At 39.5% G+C, this 20,418-nt stretch overlaps 2 protein-coding genes across 3 annotated transcripts in view; one reads left to right on the top strand and one right to left on the bottom strand.

Annotated features, from left to right (window-relative positions):
* Window positions 1-16,980, top strand: part of usp53b (ubiquitin specific peptidase 53b) — a 52,842-nt gene extending 35,862 nt beyond the window's left edge. For both annotated transcript variants that reach the window (XM_064925991.1, XM_064925990.1), the window contains exons 16-19: window positions 8,109-8,187; window positions 8,318-9,201; window positions 9,477-9,565; window positions 12,572-16,980. In XM_064925991.1, coding sequence (XP_064782063.1) covers window positions 8,109-8,187; window positions 8,318-9,201; window positions 9,477-9,553 — 1,040 coding nt within the window. In that variant the 3' untranslated portion in view covers window positions 9,554-9,565; window positions 12,572-16,980. The remainder of the gene's footprint in view (window positions 1-8,108; window positions 8,188-8,317; window positions 9,202-9,476; window positions 9,566-12,571) is intronic.
* A 184-nt stretch (window positions 16,981-17,164) lies between these two features.
* On the bottom strand, window positions 17,165-19,120 carry fabp2 (fatty acid binding protein 2, intestinal). Its single transcript, XM_064925992.1, has 4 exons — window positions 19,003-19,120; window positions 18,426-18,598; window positions 17,782-17,889; window positions 17,165-17,446 (listed from the first exon to the last, which is right to left on the bottom strand). Exons 1-4 carry the CDS (start codon window positions 19,067-19,069, stop codon window positions 17,396-17,398), a joined length of 399 nt encoding a protein of 132 aa, XP_064782064.1. The 5' UTR covers window positions 19,070-19,120; the 3' UTR covers window positions 17,165-17,395.
* Window positions 19,121-20,418: the final 1,298 nt, after the last annotated feature.

The following is a 20,418-nucleotide window of genomic DNA, read 5'->3' as shown; positions in this document are numbered from 1 at the left end:
TTAAAATATATAATCGATAATATACCAACCGCAATTGTATTTTTCAGTAGGAGAGGGAGAGACAATGGCTGCCCAAACTCTGTTGCGCTTACAAAACGCTGTTGGCACCCAGCCATACAATGACGCGATGTTATCGTTCTCACTCATTTTTCAAAATAAAAGCCTTAAACTATATCTAACGACTGTTGACACCTTGAGGAAGTGATAGGAAAATGAATCTGGTTGATATCTCTTTAATGGAGCAAAGGCAGGCTATGGAACATGGAGTTTTCAAAATAGAAGACACTTCCTGGTTTGATTTTCCTCAGGGTTTCGCCTGCAATATCAGTTCTGTTATACTCACAGACAATATTTTGACAGTTTTGGAAACTTTGGAGTGTTTTCTATCCTAATCTGTCAATTATATGCATATTCTAGCATCTGGTTCTGATAAATAGGCCGTTTACTTTGGGAACGTTATTTTTCCAAACATAAAAATAGTGCCCCCTAGCTTCAAGTTAACAAGAAATTTGTTGAGTGGTTGAAAAATGAGTTTAAATGACTCCAACCTAAGTGTATGTAAACTTGACTTCAACTGTAAGTATTCAACCCCCTAAATCAATACATATTAGAATCACCTTTGGCAATGATGAGAACTGTGAGTCTTTAAGAGCTTTGCACACCTGGATTGTATATTTGTACATTATTATTTTAAAATATCTTTAAGCTCTGTCAAGTTGTTTGTTGATCATTGCTCAACAGCCATTTTCAGGTCTTGTCATAAATTTTCAAGACAATTTAAGTCAAAACTGTAACTAGGCCACTCAGGAACATTCAGTGTCGTCTTGGTAAGCAACTCCAGTGTATGGAGGAGGAGGAAACCCCAGAGACGACCGTGGAGGACAACCGGGATACAGCGCTGGACGGAATTACCCCTTGCCACCCCCAGCAAGACGATACAATTGGAGTTAAATTTAGACTTAGATGGGCAGAAGGCGAATATGATTTTGTTTTTTGTTTTAAGTTATTGTCCTACAGAAAGGTGCATTTTTGCCTATGCTTAGCTCTATTCCGTTACTTTTTATCCTACAAACCTCCCTAGTCCTTTCCCATGACAAGCATACCCATAACATGATGCAGCCACCGCCATGCTTGAATATATGAAGAGTCAGTGATGTGTTCTGTTGGAGTTACCCAAACATAACGCTTTGAATTCAGGACAGGAAGTTAATTTCTTTGCCACATTTTTTACAGTTTCACTTTTAGTGCATTGTTTTAAACAGGATGCATGTTTTTGAATATTTTTATGTCATGTAGGTTATTATTGTGGAGTAACTACAATGTTGTTCCATCCTCAGTTTTATCTGATCACAGCCATTAAGCTCTGTAACTGTTTTAAAGTTACCATTGGCCTCATGGTGAAATCCCTGAGAAGTTTCCTTCCTCTCCAGCAACTGAGTTAGGAAACCTCTACGGGATCGGTGTCCCTATACCGGGACGGTTGATGCTAACATGCGCTAACGTGCGCTAATGTGACTAGAATGACGTTGTAAGTAACAGCAAACTTTCCAGGAGATACTGTAGACATGTCTTATATGGGCCGAAAGCTTAAATGCTTGTTAATGTAATTGCACTGTCCAATTTACAATAGCTATTACAGTGAAAAAATACCATGCTATTGTCTGAGGAAAGTGCACAACAATAAAACACTTTTATCACTGCAACTGGTTTGATACATTCACCTCTGAAGGTAAATAGTGTACTTACATTCAGTAATCTTGCTCTGATTTGTCATCCTCAGGGTCCCAGAGATACAATGTAGCATCGTTTTGTTTGATAAAATATTTTTTTATATTCAAATGTAGGAACTGGGTTCTACAGTTTCAACCCCTGCTGTCTCTTGCTCCACACCCACCCTGCCCGGCCATCTAGATTTATAAGCTAATGATCCGTCATGTATGACATTCCTGGGAGTGTGTAAACTTAAATGTTGTATTACCATAAAATGTTTGTATGTTCTCTATAGTTATGTACTTGAAAATGTATCAATTGACCAATTCGGCACATTTGGGCAGACTTGATACAATATACTGTGCAGTATTGCAATGCCTCACTGGATGAATCTGAAACTTTGTACACACGCACTGCTGCTATCTAGTGGCCAAAATCGAAATAACATCTAAACTGCAATATTATATTATGGCCTTTCTCTTGCATTTCAAAGATGATGAAAAAAAAATTGAAGACATGTTTTTTTGTTTGTATTATCTTTTACCATATCGAATGTGTTATATTCTCCTACATTAATTTCACATTTCCACAAACTTCAAAGTGTTTCCTTTCAAATGGTATCAATAATATGCATATCTTTGCTTCAGGTCCTGAGCTACAGGCAGTTAGATTTGGGTATGTCATTTTAGGTGAAAATTGTAGTGACAGGGTATATTTATACACCATCCAAAGTGTAATTTCTAACTTCACCATCTTCAAAGGGATTTTCGATATCTGCTTTTTTTTGTTTTACCCATCTACCAATAGGTGCCCTTCTTTGCGAGGCATTGGAAAACCTCCCTGGTCTTTGTGGTTGAATCTGTGTAAGAAATTCACTGCTCAACTGAAGGACCTTACAGATATTTGTATGTGTGGGGTACAGAAATGAGGTAGTCATTCAAAATCATGTTAAACACTATGACTTGTTAAGAAAATATTTACTCCTGAACATATTTAAGCTTGCTATAATAAAGGGGTTGAATACTTATTGACTCAAGACATTTCAGCTTTTAATTTTTACAAAAGCTTTTAATTTTTACAAACATAATTCCACTTTGACATTTGGGGTATTGTGTGTAGGCCAGTGACACAAAGTCTCAATGTAATCATTTTTAAATTCAGGCTGTAATTACTACAACATTTTGAAAAGGTCAAGGGGTGTGAATACTTTCTCTAGGAACTGTGTCTATTTTTAAATGACATTCTTAGAATGTTCTTTGAATGTTAGTAATGTTTTTTTGTGTTTTTTTTATGGAAAGTTTTCTTTTTGTGACTTAATATATATCACCATCAGGAAACTTGCAGAAAATAATATCCTGGAGTACTGAAATTCCCACAGAGGAATGTTGTTTCTTAATGTTCTGAGAACATGACTTTAAATAGGACCATGAGGAAACCTGTAGAAAACGTTCTGCTGAAGTACTGAAATTCTAACAGAATGACATTGTTTCTTAACGGTCTCGGAACAATTTGAGAACATTACTATAAATAGAACCATGGTGAAACCTGTAGGAAACGTTATGCTGAAGTACTGAAATTCCCACCTAAGAAACATATGGTTCTCAGAATGTTACACCACATGACCAAAGGTATGTGGACACTTGCTCATCGAACATCTCATTCCAAAATCATGGGCATTAATATGGAATTGGCCCCCCTTTTGCTGTAATAACAGCCTCCACTCTTCTGGTAAGGCTTTCCACTAGATGTTGAAAAATTGCTACCGGACTTGCTTCCAATTGTCCATAAGAGAATTAGTGAGGTCAAGCACTGATGTTGGTCGATTAGGCCTGGCTTGCAGTCGGCGTCCCAATTCATCCCAAAGGTGTTTGATGGGTTTGAGGTCAGGGCTCTGTGCAGGCCAGTGAAGTTCTTCCACGTGATCTCGACAAACCATTTCTGTATGGACCTCGCTTTGTGCACGGGGGCATTGTCATGGTAAAATGGGAAAGGGCCTTCCTCAAACTGTTGGCACGTCTAGAATGTCATTGTATGCAGTAGTGTTAAGATTTCCCTTCACTGGAACCAAGGGGCCAAGGGGTTATTCCACCTCCACCAAACTTTACAATTGGCACTATGCATTGGGTCAGATTCCAATAGTCCAATAGCGGCAAGCTTTACACCACCCCAGCCTACACTTGGCATTGCGCATGGTGATCTTAGGCTTGTGTTCGGCTGCTCGGCCATGGAAACCCATTTCATGAAGCTCCTGGCAGCTTTTGTAGAGTTTAGAACTCGGTAGTGAGCGTTACAACCGAGGACATCTACATGCTTCAGCGCTCAGTGGTCTCATTCTGTGAGCTTGTGTGGCCTACCACTGAGCCTTTGTTGCTCCTAGACGTTTCCACTTCACAATAATAGCACTTACAATTGACTGGGGAAGCTCTTGCAGGACAGAAATTTCATGAAATGACTTGGTGGAAAGGTGGTAGCCTATGACAGTGCCACATTGAAAGTCACTGAGTTCTTCAGTAAGGCCATTCTACTTCCAATGTTTGTCAATGGAGATTGCATGGCTGTGTGCTCAGTTTTATTCACCTGTCAGTAATGGGTGTTGCTGAAATAGCCAAATCCACTAATTTGAAGGGGTGTCCAAATACTTTTCTATATATAGTGTATGTGCTACAGTAGCTGGGTATCCTGCACCATTCCCAGAATGTTTTGGGAAGACTGTATGCAAAATAACCATAGGACAACCACGCACTCACCAAGCTCTAAGAAACATATGGTTCTCAGAATGTTATGTGCTAGCTGGGTAGTCTACCAGTCAACTGTCTATACTGCCTTCTATCCATAGTGACAATCGTGGTAGGTGAATATTTTGTCAAGATCTGCAATAGGTTAACTATCAATCACACCACACAAAAATATATTCAATTGAGTAAAATTCTACTCTGGGCTGTAAATTGTAATGGTGCAAAAGCCCGGTTATTTGAATGTTTCATTCCATTAATTTCATTAGGATCAGTTGTGGGTTTACTCAGGACAGATTATAGAAAGGCACAGTAGCAGGACAGTCTGGCTGTATATTTACTTCTGATACTAATGCGCTGTCTGTTGCCGATCATCATTCTCCGAAGTCGTCCTATATAGTGTCCACATAGACCTATGCTCCCAGCAGGCCCATTATTCAGGAAAGTTGTCACGCCTGCTCCCGCTTCCCCTTTCTGGCGCTCAGCCCACCATTACGCACACCTGTCACCATCGTTACGCGCATCAGCGCTTCATGGGAATCACCTGGACTCTATTGCTTTATTGATTGCCTCCCTTATATCTGTCACTTCCTCAGTTTTTTTCATTGTCTGCATTAATGTTGTTATTCCCCCCCTGTCCAGACGCTGTTCTTGTTTTGTTTTTTGTCCGTGTATCTATTAAATCACTCCCTGTACTTGCTTCTCATCTCCCAGTGTCTGTCCTCACAAAAGAATAACAAGTGTTCTGCCTCTGATCCGAGCGGCTATTCTTTGACCTAGAACCTAACGCTTCAATATAGCCTAAATATTTGTAATTTCACTTTTTAAATGTATTACCTTTTATGTGTGGCATAAACACAACTCGTCACGATGTTTTAATCTGATTAGGCCACTTCAAAAGTCTCCCGTCGGCTATCTTCTCACGTTCATACACTCCACTTGAATATAATTCCATTATCCAAACTGCTTAACTGCTATTTGATTAATGTAAAGAGACAACTGTTACAAAATACACAAAAAATGTCATGACATTTGGAGATTGTCAAACCAAGCCTTCGTTATTGATTAGGGGGGGATATATTTTCTGTTTTTTCGAGACTGACATACTCTACTTGGTTGTGGTGTTGAAGACACAAACCATGAAGATGAGTGCTTGAAGTTGGTAATCGGTATGCAGTTATTTCTTGCTTATTGGTTGTGTGGCGCATTGGTATAGAAACCTGTTGGTGGAAAATTAATTTCATATATTTTATATAATTATAAATATAGCATAAAAATTTTGAAAATATGATTCCCCCTACAGTAGCTGATCATTGTCTGCAGCTGGCTCTTGTCGTAGTGTAAAGGCATGGAGAGTGAGCTTGAGTGACCGTGTCTGTGGTGGTCGGCGAACCCTCAACCCTTTAAGAACCCTCAACCTTCTAAAGACGAAATCCACGTTTATAAACACAAGGTTGCTACAGTTATTGTTATTTATGGTGGTAATAATTATTTTTTATTTAATTTTATGAGGGGGATTGTGTGCAAGGGGAAGGTCATGTGAAAATATTTTTTTCATATTTCAAACTGTCCCTAAAGAGTTGCATTCATAACAAATCTCTCAGAACACTTAAAAAAATGTTTATTCTTGCAAAGATATAGCATTATAACTGCAAAATCATAGTAATAGTTCTAAGTCAATACAATACATAATGTATCTTCTATCTATTGTGATGGAAATGTTTTATTTAATTTCCATCACACTATCATATTTCAACCCTTGATAAAATGTTCAAACTGTATTATAAGACGACTTTGTATTTACATCCGAGCAAAGACAAAATCCTCAGTGTTTTGAAAAGAGTTATATCAGTATTATCTTCCCCTGCCCCATACCAATGTTTCAGGGAAACATAGGCTTTAAAAAAGAAGGAAAAGCAGATTAAGGGACTTTTCATTTTGATCCCCTGATTTAATGGTGCTAGATTATGGCCAACTGAATATGGGGGCAATAGGCCCTAAACGCAAAGGATTTTTGTCATGATTGCACAGCCCTGGTGAGTCATGCAAGACCAAGCCCTTCAAATCTCTTACGTTCTAATCTGCACTAGCTATTTAAAAAACATGACGATTTCCGAGAAGAAAACGCTAAATAAACCTAGCGTGGAAATAGATTTTGAGCCGAGCTAACAAATGGCCAACTGTTGCTACTGTAAATAGCAGTACTGTAAGTGTCACATCAAAATCTATCAGACATGTGTAGTGTACAGTAGGATATGTGTTGTGTAGTACTGTAGGTTTCTAACTATTTTCCACACGGAGAATGAGGCTAGGCAAAATATAAAAATGCAGTAACATCCTGACTATAATTTGTTGTTGTCATGTTGAGAGCTTGATCTTATTATTGAGGGGCCAGAGTATGGCATTTTAGTTACGTTTTATCCTGTGTGTGTTCAGAGGCTAAAGAGGACATTTTAGTCACAGAAAAAAAAATGAAAACACAGTATGGGGTGAATAAATGTAAATTGTGCGCTGGTTGTCTGTATGTCTCTAGAATGTCCACCTGTTGATTTAACCTGTTCACCCACAAAGCCCCTCCACATTCATTAATCTGACAGTAATCCCCAAATTCTTGTTCAGATGCCGCAGCTGGACTTGACTATTTCCATCTTAGTCATATGTTAGCTTGTGTGTAGGATATGTTCCCCGTAAAATATATAAAAGCTAAGCTATTGAAAGCTTTTATTGTAACTGAATCAAGTGAGTGCTGACCCCTTTTTCCATTTTCATGTTATCGAGTGTTGACTGCAAGCATTCTTTCATTGTTTTATGCAAGAGCATAGAGTTGCACATGTTTTATCCCTTTACCTGAATGCGTTAGCTTATAGCAATGCTTCCTTCTACAGTCAAGCCTGTATGAATCTAGAGCCAAACCGACTCCCACAGCTTTTATCCTTGCATGGACCTCTAGGTCAGTGGGGGGAAAAAAGACGCTTCTATTTTTAAAGTGGATGAATTTAGCATGCATACTGCCTCCTGCTGTGCTGGCCCGTCTGCCGATTGGTCGATCCGGTGGCAGGGACAATGGCGGTGGAGATCAACACTGTGCTGCCACCGTGCTTCAGAAAAACAGAAATGCTTTTACTCTCCCAACTCACTGGCACTGTGAGAGAAATAGGCTATCTCCCTGAAAATAGGCCATTCCCTATTTTTCTCTCTCACTCTCTCTCTCTCTCTCTCTCTCTCTCTTTTCTCTCTCTGTTTCTGTCTGTCTACCTGCCTGTCCATCCCTTTCTTTCTTTCTCTCGCTTTCTCCCTCGCTCTAATGTCTCTCTTGTGTGTTTCTCTGTTTGTTATTTCTATTCTTTGCGATTAGGTGTCAGTTTCTATCTGTCTCTAGAAAATGGAGGTTTAAATGAAAATGTCAAATACTTATTCCAAATTTAGAAATCATGAAGAAATAGACCTGATTAACTGTTGATTGAATTTATTCAATGGAATCACCCCCAAGTTGTATTACTTTTCCCTTTTGGACAAAGTATCAAGATTTATTGTGGGGGGAAAAATGTCCATACTATAAATAATGTAAATAAATAACTCCATTAAATGTTGGTGGTTACATGATTTTGGGGTTTCATTTGAATTTTGTCCTTAGCAGTGAGTCAGCTTTGTCTATTTGTTTTCTAGGCAAACATCAACTGACAACTCAGGGAAAGAACTGCGACCATCAAGTTTCACATCTCCTGAAAAGTAGTCCAAGTTCAAGGTAATGCACCAACTTGGATATTGTTATTGTTATTGATATGTTTAATGTTGTTAATTGTCAATGTGTACATCCATATTTTGTGCACTTAAAAAGTCTATTGTGTTCTATTCTATTGTATTCTATTCAACAGGCGAAAATGTAGATACAGCTCTGGCAGTTCTAAGAAAGGAGCAGGTCTAGAGAGGGACGCAAGCTCCTCAGACAACAGGAGTAGTCACATGATGGGATCGCCAGAGATGAGTAACAACAACAGAGGTGGTCACCATGGCGACAGCCCCGCCGTGCGGCGCTTGGGTAAAACCAGCAGCTCGGAGTGGAACAGCTCTGACGACCTGGCTGGAAATCTCTCGGAACCAGAGGACAGTGCCTACCGCTCCAGCAACAGCAAGCCCCCTCTGTCCGAGTCTCCCTGCCCCTGTCCCCCCCACCACCTGGCCTTCCACCAACTCCCCCATATCGAACTGGAAGAACCCTCATCTCAACATCAGCCCTCCATGCCGTCACTGCCTCACCCTAAAGCCGCCCAGCGAGCTTCCCCTCACCAGGGGGATGTTGGCCGCCATTGCTTCCGTCCCAGGCTACTCCAAGAGCCCTCCCAGACCAGCCCCCGGCCCAGCGTCCGGCCCACCCCGGCCTCACATATCCCCAGCCCCAACCAGAGGTCGGAATCCAATGGCCCTCTGCAGAGGCCCTCGTCGAGTGCCAGCTCCAAGTCGGGCTCGGACCCAGAGAGGAGCAACCCGTCATCGGGCGAAAGTGAGGAGAGGCTCCCCATCTGCAGGCCACCTGGAGCCGAGTCAGCGGTAGCCCAAGGGGTTTCCCTCACCACATACTTCAGCGTGGACAATTGCATGACAGACACATACAGACTTAAGTATCATCACCAGCGACCCCTCCTCCTCTCAGCTATCATGCCCAAAGCACCAACGGAGCCCGGAGAACACCCCAGCCACCACCTGCACCCCGCAAACACACACTCCATGCTAGACCCACCCAAAACCCGGCCTGATGCAGGTAAGCTTGGACAGTCACAGCAGCTTGTAAAAACACCTACGGGCAGTCATGTACAGTAAGTACACTGTTCCAAAACAAGTGGTCGCAACAGTAAACTTACAACTCTAATTAGAAATATAAAGCATCCAAATATTTTAAATGCTGGCATCTACCCAAAATGAGCTTTGACGTCATCTGTAAAAAAAAATATATATATATATATTTTTTTTTTTCATGTGTGTTTTTTCATTGAGTTCATCTATATCTATATTGTTTTATTTTTTCCACAAAAACAGGCCATAACAGCAATAAGCCCACTGCAAAATGGAACCCAGTGACAGCCAAAGGACTGGATGAGCGTGGCTATTTGTGACGATATTACCTGGTAAGTGAAACGCTGTGACCTTTCAGGAATTGCCATGCATCACAGTTCCTCTTATCAGCACCTTTTTGATGGCTCTGTGACCAGATCCTTTTATGCATACAGATGCAGTTTATTTTGTGCATTACGGGATGACATGCTGCACTCGCCTGGGTCAAAATCAGTGAGAGAAGGGCAGGCACAAATGAATTTAATTTCACTGGTGATGATGAGGACACATTAATTTAATGCAGTAAAAAATCTCTCTCTATATATTTACATACATGTATACATATATAAATGTATATATGGTTATGGATGTGTCACTGCAACCTTAAAGGTCCTCAATGATGTCACCATTGCCCTTGAGTCGAAGCAACATTGTGCTGCTATTTTTATGGACTTTATTGGCTAAGGAGTATTGGTGTCTCTGAGGGGTCTTTGGCCTGGTTTGCTTAACTACCTCTCTCAAAGAGTGCAGTGTATAAAGTGAGAAGATCTGCTGCCTCAGCCACTGCCTGTCACCAAGGGAGTACTCCAAGGCTCAATCCTAGGCCCCACGCTTTTCTCAACTTACATCAATAACATAGCTCAGGCAGTAGGAAGCTCTCTCATCCATTTATATGCAGATGATACAGTCTTATACTCAGCTAGCCCCTCCCCGGATTTTGTGCCAAATACTCTACAACAAAGCTTTCTTAGTGTCCAACAAGCTTTCTCTACCCTTAACCTTGTTCTGAACACCTCCAAAACAAAGGTCATGTGGTTTGGTAAGAAGAATGCCCCTCTTCCCACAGGTGTTATTACTACCTCTGAGGGTTTAGAGCTTGAGGTAGTCACCTCATACTAGTACTTGGGAGTATGGCTAGACGGTGCACTGTCCTTCTCAGCACATATAAAAGGCTAAAGTTAAATCTAGACTTGTTTTTTTCTATTGAAATTGCTCCTCTTTCACCCTAACTGCCAAACTAACCCTGATTCAGATGACTATCCTTCCCATGCTAGATTACGGAGACATAATTTATAGATCGGCAGGTAAGGGTGCTCTCGAGCGGCTAGATGTTCTTTACCATTCGGCCATCAGATTTGCCACCAAAGCTCCTTATAGGACACATCACTGCAGTCTATACTCCTCTGTAAACTGGTCATTTCTGTATACCTGTCGCAAGACCCACTGGTTGATGCTTATTTATAAAAAAAACCCTTAGGTCTCACTCCCTCCTGTCTGAGATATCTTCTGCAGCCCTCATCCTCCACATACAACACCCGTTCTGCCAGTCACATTCTGTTAAAGGTCCCCAAAGCACACACATCCCTGAGTTCCCTGCAGCTAGCGACTGGAACGAACTGGAACAAACACTCAAACTGGACAGTTTTATCTCAATCGCTTCATTCAAAGACTCAATCATGGACACTCTTACTGACAGTTGTGGCTGCTTTGTGTGATGTATTGTTGTCTCTACCTTCTTGACCATTGTGCTGTTGACTGTGCCCAATAATGTTTGTACAATATTTAATGCTGCTACCATGTTGTGTTGCTACCATGTTGTTGTTATGTTGTGTTGCTACCATGCTGTGTTGTCATGTGTTGCTGCCTTGCTATGTTGTTGTCTTAGGTCTATCTTGTTGTGATGTGTGTTTTGTCCTATATTTATATTGTATTGATTTTATTCCCAGGCCCCCGTTCCCGCAGGAGGCCTTTTGCCTTTTGGTAGGCCATCATTGTAAATAAGAATTTGTTCTTAACTGACTTGCCTAGTTAAATAAAGGTTAAATAAAATAAATAAATATATTCATCTGTATACTAGAATTGAAGCTGTTCAATACCACCACTCAGGACAAGCACTGACTTTGCTACTTATTGAGGAAATGTTTGCTTACAGTAACAATTTTCCATCCACAGCTGTGATGGGAGCAGTTTCGATACAATTGTATAAATGCCGACCGATAATGTGTTTCTTCGAAGTGTGAATTTTTGTGTCTGTAAAATGTCGGTGGAAAAGCCTTTATACACGTATATTGATATAATAACCATCGTATCGAAGTAAACTTGGAGTCACGCGATGATATGGTGTGTGGTCCTCCCACTACGACTCGGTAAAGTATGTAAGTCGCTCTGGATAAGAGCGTCTGCTAAATGACTTAAATGTAAATGTAATGTAAACCAAAAGAGTTTAGGCTATATATAATAAGTTATGATGAACTTCCTGATGCTCCTTTACAATAAATATCGAAGGTCTTATTCTGGTGACATGATGATTGACATTTGACAAATAAAATATTCTAGCTAAATTTTTGTTTGAGAAAAGTTAATTTAAAAATGAATCTATTTAATCTATTACTGTAGTTAAAGTTAATCTATTACTGTAAGGTACTTAATTGTTACCCAGAAACGAGTTGATATTCATATATAAACAGCTGCATTGGGCCTTTAAGATAAATGCACTAACGAAGCTGCTCTGAATACAAGTGTCTGCTAAATTACTCAAATGTAAACTTAAACAAGCAAAAACAAGAGCTGAAAAATGCACAACCAATAAACCAGACTTAGATCAAATACATAGGTTGAGTAGTTTAAATACTTAAAAATATCTGTTAATCAAAAATATATAGTATGTGTGGTGCACTTCTAGTATTATTGCATTGGTTTCATTGTACTCAACCAAATGAAATGAAACTCCATGTATTTGAAAATATTTGACATTGACAGATATTTTACACAGGTCTGCAATACAAGAAGTGTGTAAGGACAAGAAAGGTTTTTAGCCACAAGCTCTATAACACACATTAGTAATGCGGTCCTCTGTTGCTCAGTTGGTAGAGCATGGCGCTTGCAACACCAGGGCAGTGGTTTCAATTCCCACGTCCACCCATACATAAACAATGTATGTATGCTTTGGATAAAAGCGTCTGCTAAATGTAATTTCTCTCTTAATGTAAACAGTGAAAATGTATTCATGGCGTACACATATAATCCATATCATAATAATCTACTGTCATAATAATCTACTGTCCTCTTCTTACTCATAGGTCTGATGTCCATATAAAATAAGCTATTGAACTGGATGCCAAAGAGTCTGCTGGCTGGAAAAGTGTTGCTCCCAGAACTTCAACTGTAATCAGTGTCAAATGTCAAATCACTGATGCACTGTGGGTTACTGAAGTACTTCTATGTATTTTAAAGTAAGATACAGTTTGATAGATACATTTTTTCTCTGACAGTGGACTATGTTGATAGATGAGTTGGAAGTTGGAAAGGGCAGTCCAAGTCATAATACAGTAAAATATAATGATTACCTGTTGAGTAACACTCTATACCTTTTGGTTTAAGGTAATGTGCATCTCTGATTGTGTAGCCAACACAAATTCTGTTTCCGAATATAAGCGGCAAATTCAGCAATCTCAGAATACAAACACTATCATTGTGTTTGTATACTTGTTATCCTGCTGAATAGACAACTGTAATAATGTTAGCCAACCTGCATGAGGGCTTATAAAGAGGTAACAATAGTGATGTGTACAGTATGAGCATGCGCATGGCATACTTTACATTTGTATCCAACCGACATCCAAATTCCAATTGGTTTATGTTATTGGGTTTACTTAAATGATATCTACACTTTTTTGACCTGCCTCAATTTTTCCACATACAGTACCATGCAAGTACTTTATAGGGCAGGAGAGACATCAGATTTATTTCAACCACTGCTAACTTGACCAACTTTAGCCACTGCTAACCAAAAAGTGAAAGGAATGATAGGGTAAAGCTCACTATGTTCAGAATTAGAATTAGAAGTAACTTCAATCAATCAAATATCTTCATGATGTCCAAATGTTCCAAAGATGACCAGCAAGGTCAAATATTAATCACATTGGTTATAGAGGATGCTATAGGTCAGCACCTCAGGAGTAAATGTCAGTTGGCCTTTCATAGCTGAGCATTCAGTGGTCAAGACAGGTCGAGAGAGAGAGAGCGGGAAAGAGAGGGTCGAAAGAGCAGTTTTGGGATAAGGTAACCGGTCCGGTGAAAAGGTCAGGGTTCCAGGCAGAACAGCAGAAACTGGATCAGCAGCACAACCAGGTGGACTGGGGACAGGGACAGCCAGGAGTCGTCAGGCCAGGTAGTTCTGAGGCATGGTCCTCCGGGAGGGGAGAGCGCGAGAGAGAGATGGGAGAATTAGAGGGAGCATAATTTAGATCACACAGGACACCAGATAGGACAGGAGAATTATACCAGATAGGACAGACTGACCATAGCCCCCAGGCACATAGACTATTGCAGCATAGATACTGGAGACTGAGACGGGGGGTCGGGGACACTGTGACCCTGCCCGACGATACGCCCAGGCGGGGACAACCAGGCACGATGTAATCTCACCCACTTTAACAAAGCACAGCCCCCACACCACTAGAAGGATATCAACAGACCACCGACTTACTACCCAGAGACAAGATGGCGTATAGCCCACAAAGATCTCCCCCACCACACAAGCCCAAAACCGGACAGGAAGATAACGTTGAGTATAGCTATAAAAAAAAAGCCTTGCACGACGTGATGCACCTATCTTAGGGACGGAATGGGAGAGCACTAGCAAGCCAGTGTAGAGAGGAGAACCGGCCAGACAGAGACGGCAAGGGTGGTTTGTCACTCCAGTCCCTTGCCGTTCACCTTCGCACCAGTGATTTGAAGGTATTTGAGTTGATTTGGTCGTGCAATTTTGAACATGGTGAGCTTGCCCCTATCACTCCAATTGTTAATAGTGGCTATTTAAATAAATCAAACCTGTGGATGACAGTTTCTTTGGCCCCATAGACTACTTTCAGAGTAAGTGGAAAAAAATAGAGGTAAGTTTGAAAACAGCAAAAAAAATCCTTTAAGTTGTTATTATTTATTGTATTTATTTAGGGAGAAGATAACGGCAGGGATTCAATATGATCGCGAGTTATAGCTATTGCAGCTTTTAAAGCCAATGTTTCCACATTCACGGAGATCCTATTTACGGTAAATGCTGCTAATGTTGTCTCAATCGGAAAATAGCGTAAGTCTGAAAAAAGCATAGTGTTCCAAGGTGTGGGATACTATGCTAGCATGATTGTGTCAATATGTTTTCATCAATTTCTATAACCTACGTTCGGATTGAATCCGGGCCAAAAGTGTTGGACACTATGTAAGCATGATTGTGTCAATACGTTTTTGGCAATGACACCCATAGTATCACAATTTAAGGTGCAATTGATTTAAATGTTGGTAAATCTGATAGCAAGTTGCCCTCTAGATGTTTCTGAATGAAGCCAAACAAATATAATTCACATTAGAATTCATTTCATACTGTTTTCATTGGATAGGTCAGGGGTCATTTCCCTGTCAAAAACCAGGAACCATAACTTTTACCATAACTTTTTTACATACAACATTTTCACATTTCACATTGTTAAAGGAAGAAAAGTATTTGGTAAATAACCCAATGGGAGATGGCTTCAGTTTTGGTGATCCATAAAACCAATCAGATCATGCTAATGTGTAAACTTTAAAGGCCCAGTGCAGTCAAAATCTTGTTCTATATATATTTCCACACTATGAGGTTGGAATAATACTGTGACTTTATGATAATGATGAATACCATTTTAGTGTAAGCTGTTTGAAAAGAGCGTCTGAAATATCTGCCTGTTTTGGTGGGAGGGAGTATTGGCCTTCCATGGTGACATCAACATGCAGTAAATTAGTTAATAGACTGAGAGATGGGTCGAAGATACGAGAGTTCCAAACCTCTCCGCCATTAACAGCAAAAGCTTCTTTTTTTTGTAGTTTTCCCATGCTCAAATCACTCCCAGGCAGTCCTAGCAAAATTCTTGCTCGAGAATTTGCTATTCCTAATAAGATATTTTTGTTTATTTTTGAACATTTGAATTGAAAACAATCAAAGTAAGGCACTTCATTGTTACTTAGAAATGATTTGATATTGAGATAAAAACAGCTGCATTTAACCTTTAACACTTCACAGTAGAACACTTTGTTGGTGACAGTTTGCTTGAGGAAACTATCCGTAATATTTTATATAGGTGGGATGGTACTTTATCCATGGGGATTTCTGAACACTGCAGCTCATGATTTATGTTGAAATTTTGCAGCATTTGGAAATTGCCTTGGATCATGTGTCATTACATATTTAAAATGTTCTGGTTAGTTTGCTCATGCAAAGTGCTTCTTTGTGAGAGGAAAATGTCTCTTGAAAACTTTCCAGATATCTCAACTCCATTGCCTGTTATAAAAAATTGCAACAGAGCTGCATTGTAGTTTTATGGTATTTAAGTCACCAATAGGCAAAACTTCATTGCGGCTAACTGGGGATACGTATGTAGATTCTTTAACGTAATGATTTATTTTAATTGCAATGTTCCTCTATCAATTTGCAATGTGTGCAAAGAACAGGTAAAGCAATTACATGGTTGGGCAGAACCAAAAACAAATCTTCTGAATCTTGCCCCATGTCCCAGAGGACCCTGCTACTTTCAGAAGAAAAAAATAATTTAAAGGGATAGTTCACCCAAATTACAAAATTACATGTTGGTCTATGCAGTCTATGGACAAGGTGAGACAGCAATCCGTGCTTTGGTTTTGTTTACCTGGCGACTGTCTCCAAATGCAAACTTTTTACCATCTATGGCACAAATTCAATGCAAGTCAATATCCCCGATATTAGAATCTTTTACATTCTTCAGCATAAAATGTAGTGCTGCGTCTATGTGCACAAATCTTTAAGAGAAAAAAGCTATTGAAAACTTAGCATCTTCGCTGTCCTTTTTCAGTTATCAAAACAAAATGTAATCCAATTGTGATCCGTCATTTGATTTTTGTAATTTATTTAAATCCATGCTGTTTCAAAATTAATGGTTTTGCCATTATGTCTGGTAAATTTCATTTTTTGTTATGACATTTTGGCATTCAAATAATTTGGGGTAAGACTCAACAAACCGGGACACTAACAACAATGGATGTCATAGTATTTGCCCACTAATGTTCTTAGGCTGTTGATATATGAATCCTCTTTAATCTTTTTGAGCTCAACATGAAACTGTGTTCCCAGTTCTCACTGGTAGTGTTTTTATTTGCTTGTTGTAAAGTTGGTTATTTCAATGCTTTACATTAAATTATTCATGTAATATACAGTTTATTATTTATTTATGTAAGTCTTGCTTCAGCGGAAAGGTTTTAATTGTTTTTCTCACTGGGTATTTTTGGGAGTATAGATTTTGTATATATTGCTCTGCTGTTATATCTGGAGTGCCTTTGCATTTTTTCGCTGAGAAGGTTTAACATGTTCCATTTGAAAAGAAACATGTACAGTATAGCTGACTGTGTACACTTTATATTTTTGGAGATGCCTATGCATTTATTTTTATTCATTGTTTAATAAACTTAAAATTATGCAATCACTAAATGTTTTTTGTATGCCTCTGGTTTTTGCAGTCACTTGATTTCCATTGATGATTGACAACAGTGAGTCACAGTCATTGGCAATAGTGTATTGCACTAGTGTGCTTGCACTCATCTAATCTTGAATATTCAGAAATATCTGTATACATTTTGTGGACATTGAGAAATTCAGAAAATCAGTCCATAAATAATTCAAAAAATGTGTTTACTTCTTAAAATATCAAAACTTGAAGTGCAAATAAAACCTGCTTTACACATTTCTATTACACACAGTGCATCTTGTACAGCTAAAAATGATGTTGGCATTACAAAGACCTAAAGTGGTCCAGTGGCTTCAGAAAGGTTGTAAAATGATATCATTCTGGTTTTGAACGTAGCTCTTCTTGGTCTTAGTGGTTGGATTGTTTGATTGGTTTCCTCTAACCCCTCTTGAATATTCTCTTGGCTTCGACTCCATCATAGCTGTAGCTCTGTTGGAGGAAGAGTATATATTTTATTATGACAACAAAAATATCCTACAACCAGACCTGGTTCAAATCCATATCCATGACAAATACTTCTGTCAAATGCTGTACTTGATTTGGTTTGCCCTGTATAATTAAATCAATGGAATTGTCCCAACATTGCAAACTCCAAGGTAAATCAAGCTAGGTACTTTCAAGCATTTGATTTGTACTTTGGCCAAGGTCTGCTTCCTGTTTTCTTCTTCAGAAATGTAAATATGTTTTCATTTAGGGTGTGTAAAACAGGGTGCATATACACTTTTTTCACATGCAAATAACATTTTCCTTAGAGGGTAACTAACCTGTACAAGTTCCTCTCCAACAATGGCTCTGGTAGTTGTCAGCACCTTTCCATTGTCCTTTCTGGTGAATGTACCTTTCATCATGTCTCCTTCAATGCCCCATGAACCCTGAGGGGTGAAAGGTCAAATAATTCATCATGATACTGGTCCAAGAATCAAGTGGCAACACGCCAGGTAATCTTTTTTGCAGTCATGCTGCACATCGAAAAAGATTTCCATATCGTATTCATCTAGTTGCTGAAAGGTTTTATACTTCATCAGGCCTGTGTTCCTAAATGCACAGTAGCAAACTGTACATAATGAAGAAATGTATTGTGAATGTGTTTTAACTGGTATCCTAGTGTGGACATGTTGGAACAGTGCCAATGTGACTGTGCCCTGTACTTTGCAACTCATTATCAAGTATTGAATAGCTTTGAGCGCAGAAAAATAATGCAATAAACATTTGTTATTGGAAATAACAGATAGGAATAAAATCTTTGGAATTGTGGTATGCACCCATTCAATTATGATGTTACTAATTTCTTCACCTGGGAATACACTATGCATCAACATAAAAACTATGCCTAAGCTCTACCACAGCCATTGTATGTATGACTGCAAGAATATAATCCTATATAATACTGTAAAAATGCATTGCTTACTGATAGCATTGTCCCATCTGCAAGAGCATATTCAAAGTTGACTCCCAGGGTAAATTCCATATCCAGCGTGCGGAAAGAACTGGCCTCCTTCACGACAAATTTGTCTCCAGTTTGTTCAAGGGTAATCTTGAGGTGATCGTGAGCGGCCAGCTTCCTCTTGACCATGTTGACACCTGTGAACAGAGACACAATCCATGTGTCCAACTCCAAATCGAATTGAACCATGCGTAAACGACTATACAAGATATTTCATTTGGATGTACTACAGTGCAGCACCTGGCTAGATATTATGCAATCATTTTACAGTGCCTTATGTCAAATGTCAGAAAACATACATAGTCCTCTAATCTAAATGCATTTAATGCTTTAAAAATTGCTTTTATACAAACACACTACTGAATTGCCTGTGGTACAAAAAGTTAATTGACTTTATTTGCATTAAATGCACTTTGTATGCCTGTTTATGTAAACATTTTGTAGGCCTACTTGTCTTTGCTTTCAACATCCACCAAAAGGCCATTTGTGCCGAAGTGTCTTTCCCCCAAAACTAATTTTCCAAAAACTATTGATCTCTTACCCATCTGCTCCATGAATTTCTCATAGTTCTCGCTGCGGTCTACTTTCCAAGTGCCGTTGTAGGTCATGGTTGCTGGAAGGGTTGGACTGGCTCTACTCTAAGGAGTGACCTGCCTTAGCCTACCACCTGGCCTTTTAAACCACTGCCTGTGTGAGCTCACTCTCTTATCGCTCTCCCCTATCTCATATGCTGATGTGGTGTGTGTAAAGCTCATATTTCCTCAAGGCTACATAAGTCATTATCTTCCACTGTGTAGTGCCAATAGCTGTGTTTTGGGACAATGGTAATTGTCCCTTTAATGATCATACAATATGCAAGGTTATTGTTTCGACATCCTTTGCCCTTTACTATCACATAGTTATTTGTGGCCGCATATAATCTGTGCTGTGCTTCGGATGTGCAGGATGGTTCCTTTGTTATAAACAATGAGTCACTGTTTTCCATCTATTTAGTAGAGCATTATTGGTGCTGCTCCTACTCCTACTACAAGTTGTAGTAGTAGTAGACAAGTAGTAGTAGTAGAAGTTGTAGTAATAGCAGTAGTTGTATTAGTAATAGTACTAGTACATTAGTAGTAGTATTTTATTTATCCATTATTTTACCAGGTAAGTTGACTGAGAACACGTTCTCATTTACAGCAACGACCTGGGGAATAGTTACAGGGGAGAGGAGGGGGATGAATGAGCCAATTGTAAACTGGGGATTATTAAGTGACCGTGTTGGTTTGAGGGCCAGATTGGGAATTTAGCCAGGACACCGGGGTTAACACCCCTACTCTTACGATAAGTGCCATGGGATCTTTTAATGACCTCAGAGAGTCAGGACACCCATTTCACGTCCCATCCGAAAGACGGCACCCTACACAAGGGCAATGCCCTGGGGCATTGGGATATGTTTTTAGACCAGAGGAAAGAGTGCCTCCTACTGGCCCTCCAACACCACTTCCAGCAGCATCTTGTCTCCCATGCAGGAACTAACCAGGACCAACCCTGCTAAGCTTCAGAAGCAAGCCAACAGTGGTATACAGAGTGGTATGCTGCTGGCCACAAGTAGTAGTAGTAGTAGTAGTAGTAGTACAGTAGTAGTATTTTATTTTTTATTTAACCTTTATTTAACCAGGTAGGCTAGTTGAGAACAAGTTCTCATTTACAACTGCGACCTGGCCAAGATAAAGAAAAGCAGTTTGACACATACAACAACACAGAGTTACACATGGAATAAACAAACATACAGTCAATAATACAGTAGAAAAAGTATAGTGTGTTCAAATGAGGTAGGATGAGGGAGTTAAGGCAATAAATAGGCCATGGTGGCAAAATAATTACAATATAGCAATTAAACACTGGAGTGGTAGAAGATGAATGTGCAAGTAGAGATACTGGGGTGCAAAGGAGCAAGATAAATAAATAAATACAG

This window comes from Oncorhynchus masou, chromosome 20 (genome assembly GCF_036934945.1).
Source record: "Oncorhynchus masou masou isolate Uvic2021 chromosome 20, UVic_Omas_1.1, whole genome shotgun sequence".
NCBI lineage: Eukaryota > Metazoa > Chordata > Actinopteri > Salmoniformes > Salmonidae > Oncorhynchus > Oncorhynchus masou.
This window is presented reverse-complemented; position numbering and strand designations above follow the sequence as displayed.

What these genes read in the sequence shown, in the direction of transcription:
- fabp2 (XM_064925992.1), bottom strand. Translation starts at nt 19,069, where the DNA reads ATGACCTACAACGGCACTTGGAAAGTAGACCGCAGCGAGAACTATGAG. An exon ending in CAGATGGGACAATGCTATCA is followed by an intron (nt 17,890 to 18,425) that starts GTAAGCAATGCA and finishes TTCACCCCTCAG; the next exon opens with GGTTCATGGGGCATTGAAGG. An exon ending in TTGGAGAGGAACTTGTACAG is followed by an intron (nt 17,447 to 17,781) that starts GTTAGTTACCCT and finishes TTCCTCCAACAG; the next exon opens with AGCTACAGCTATGATGGAGT.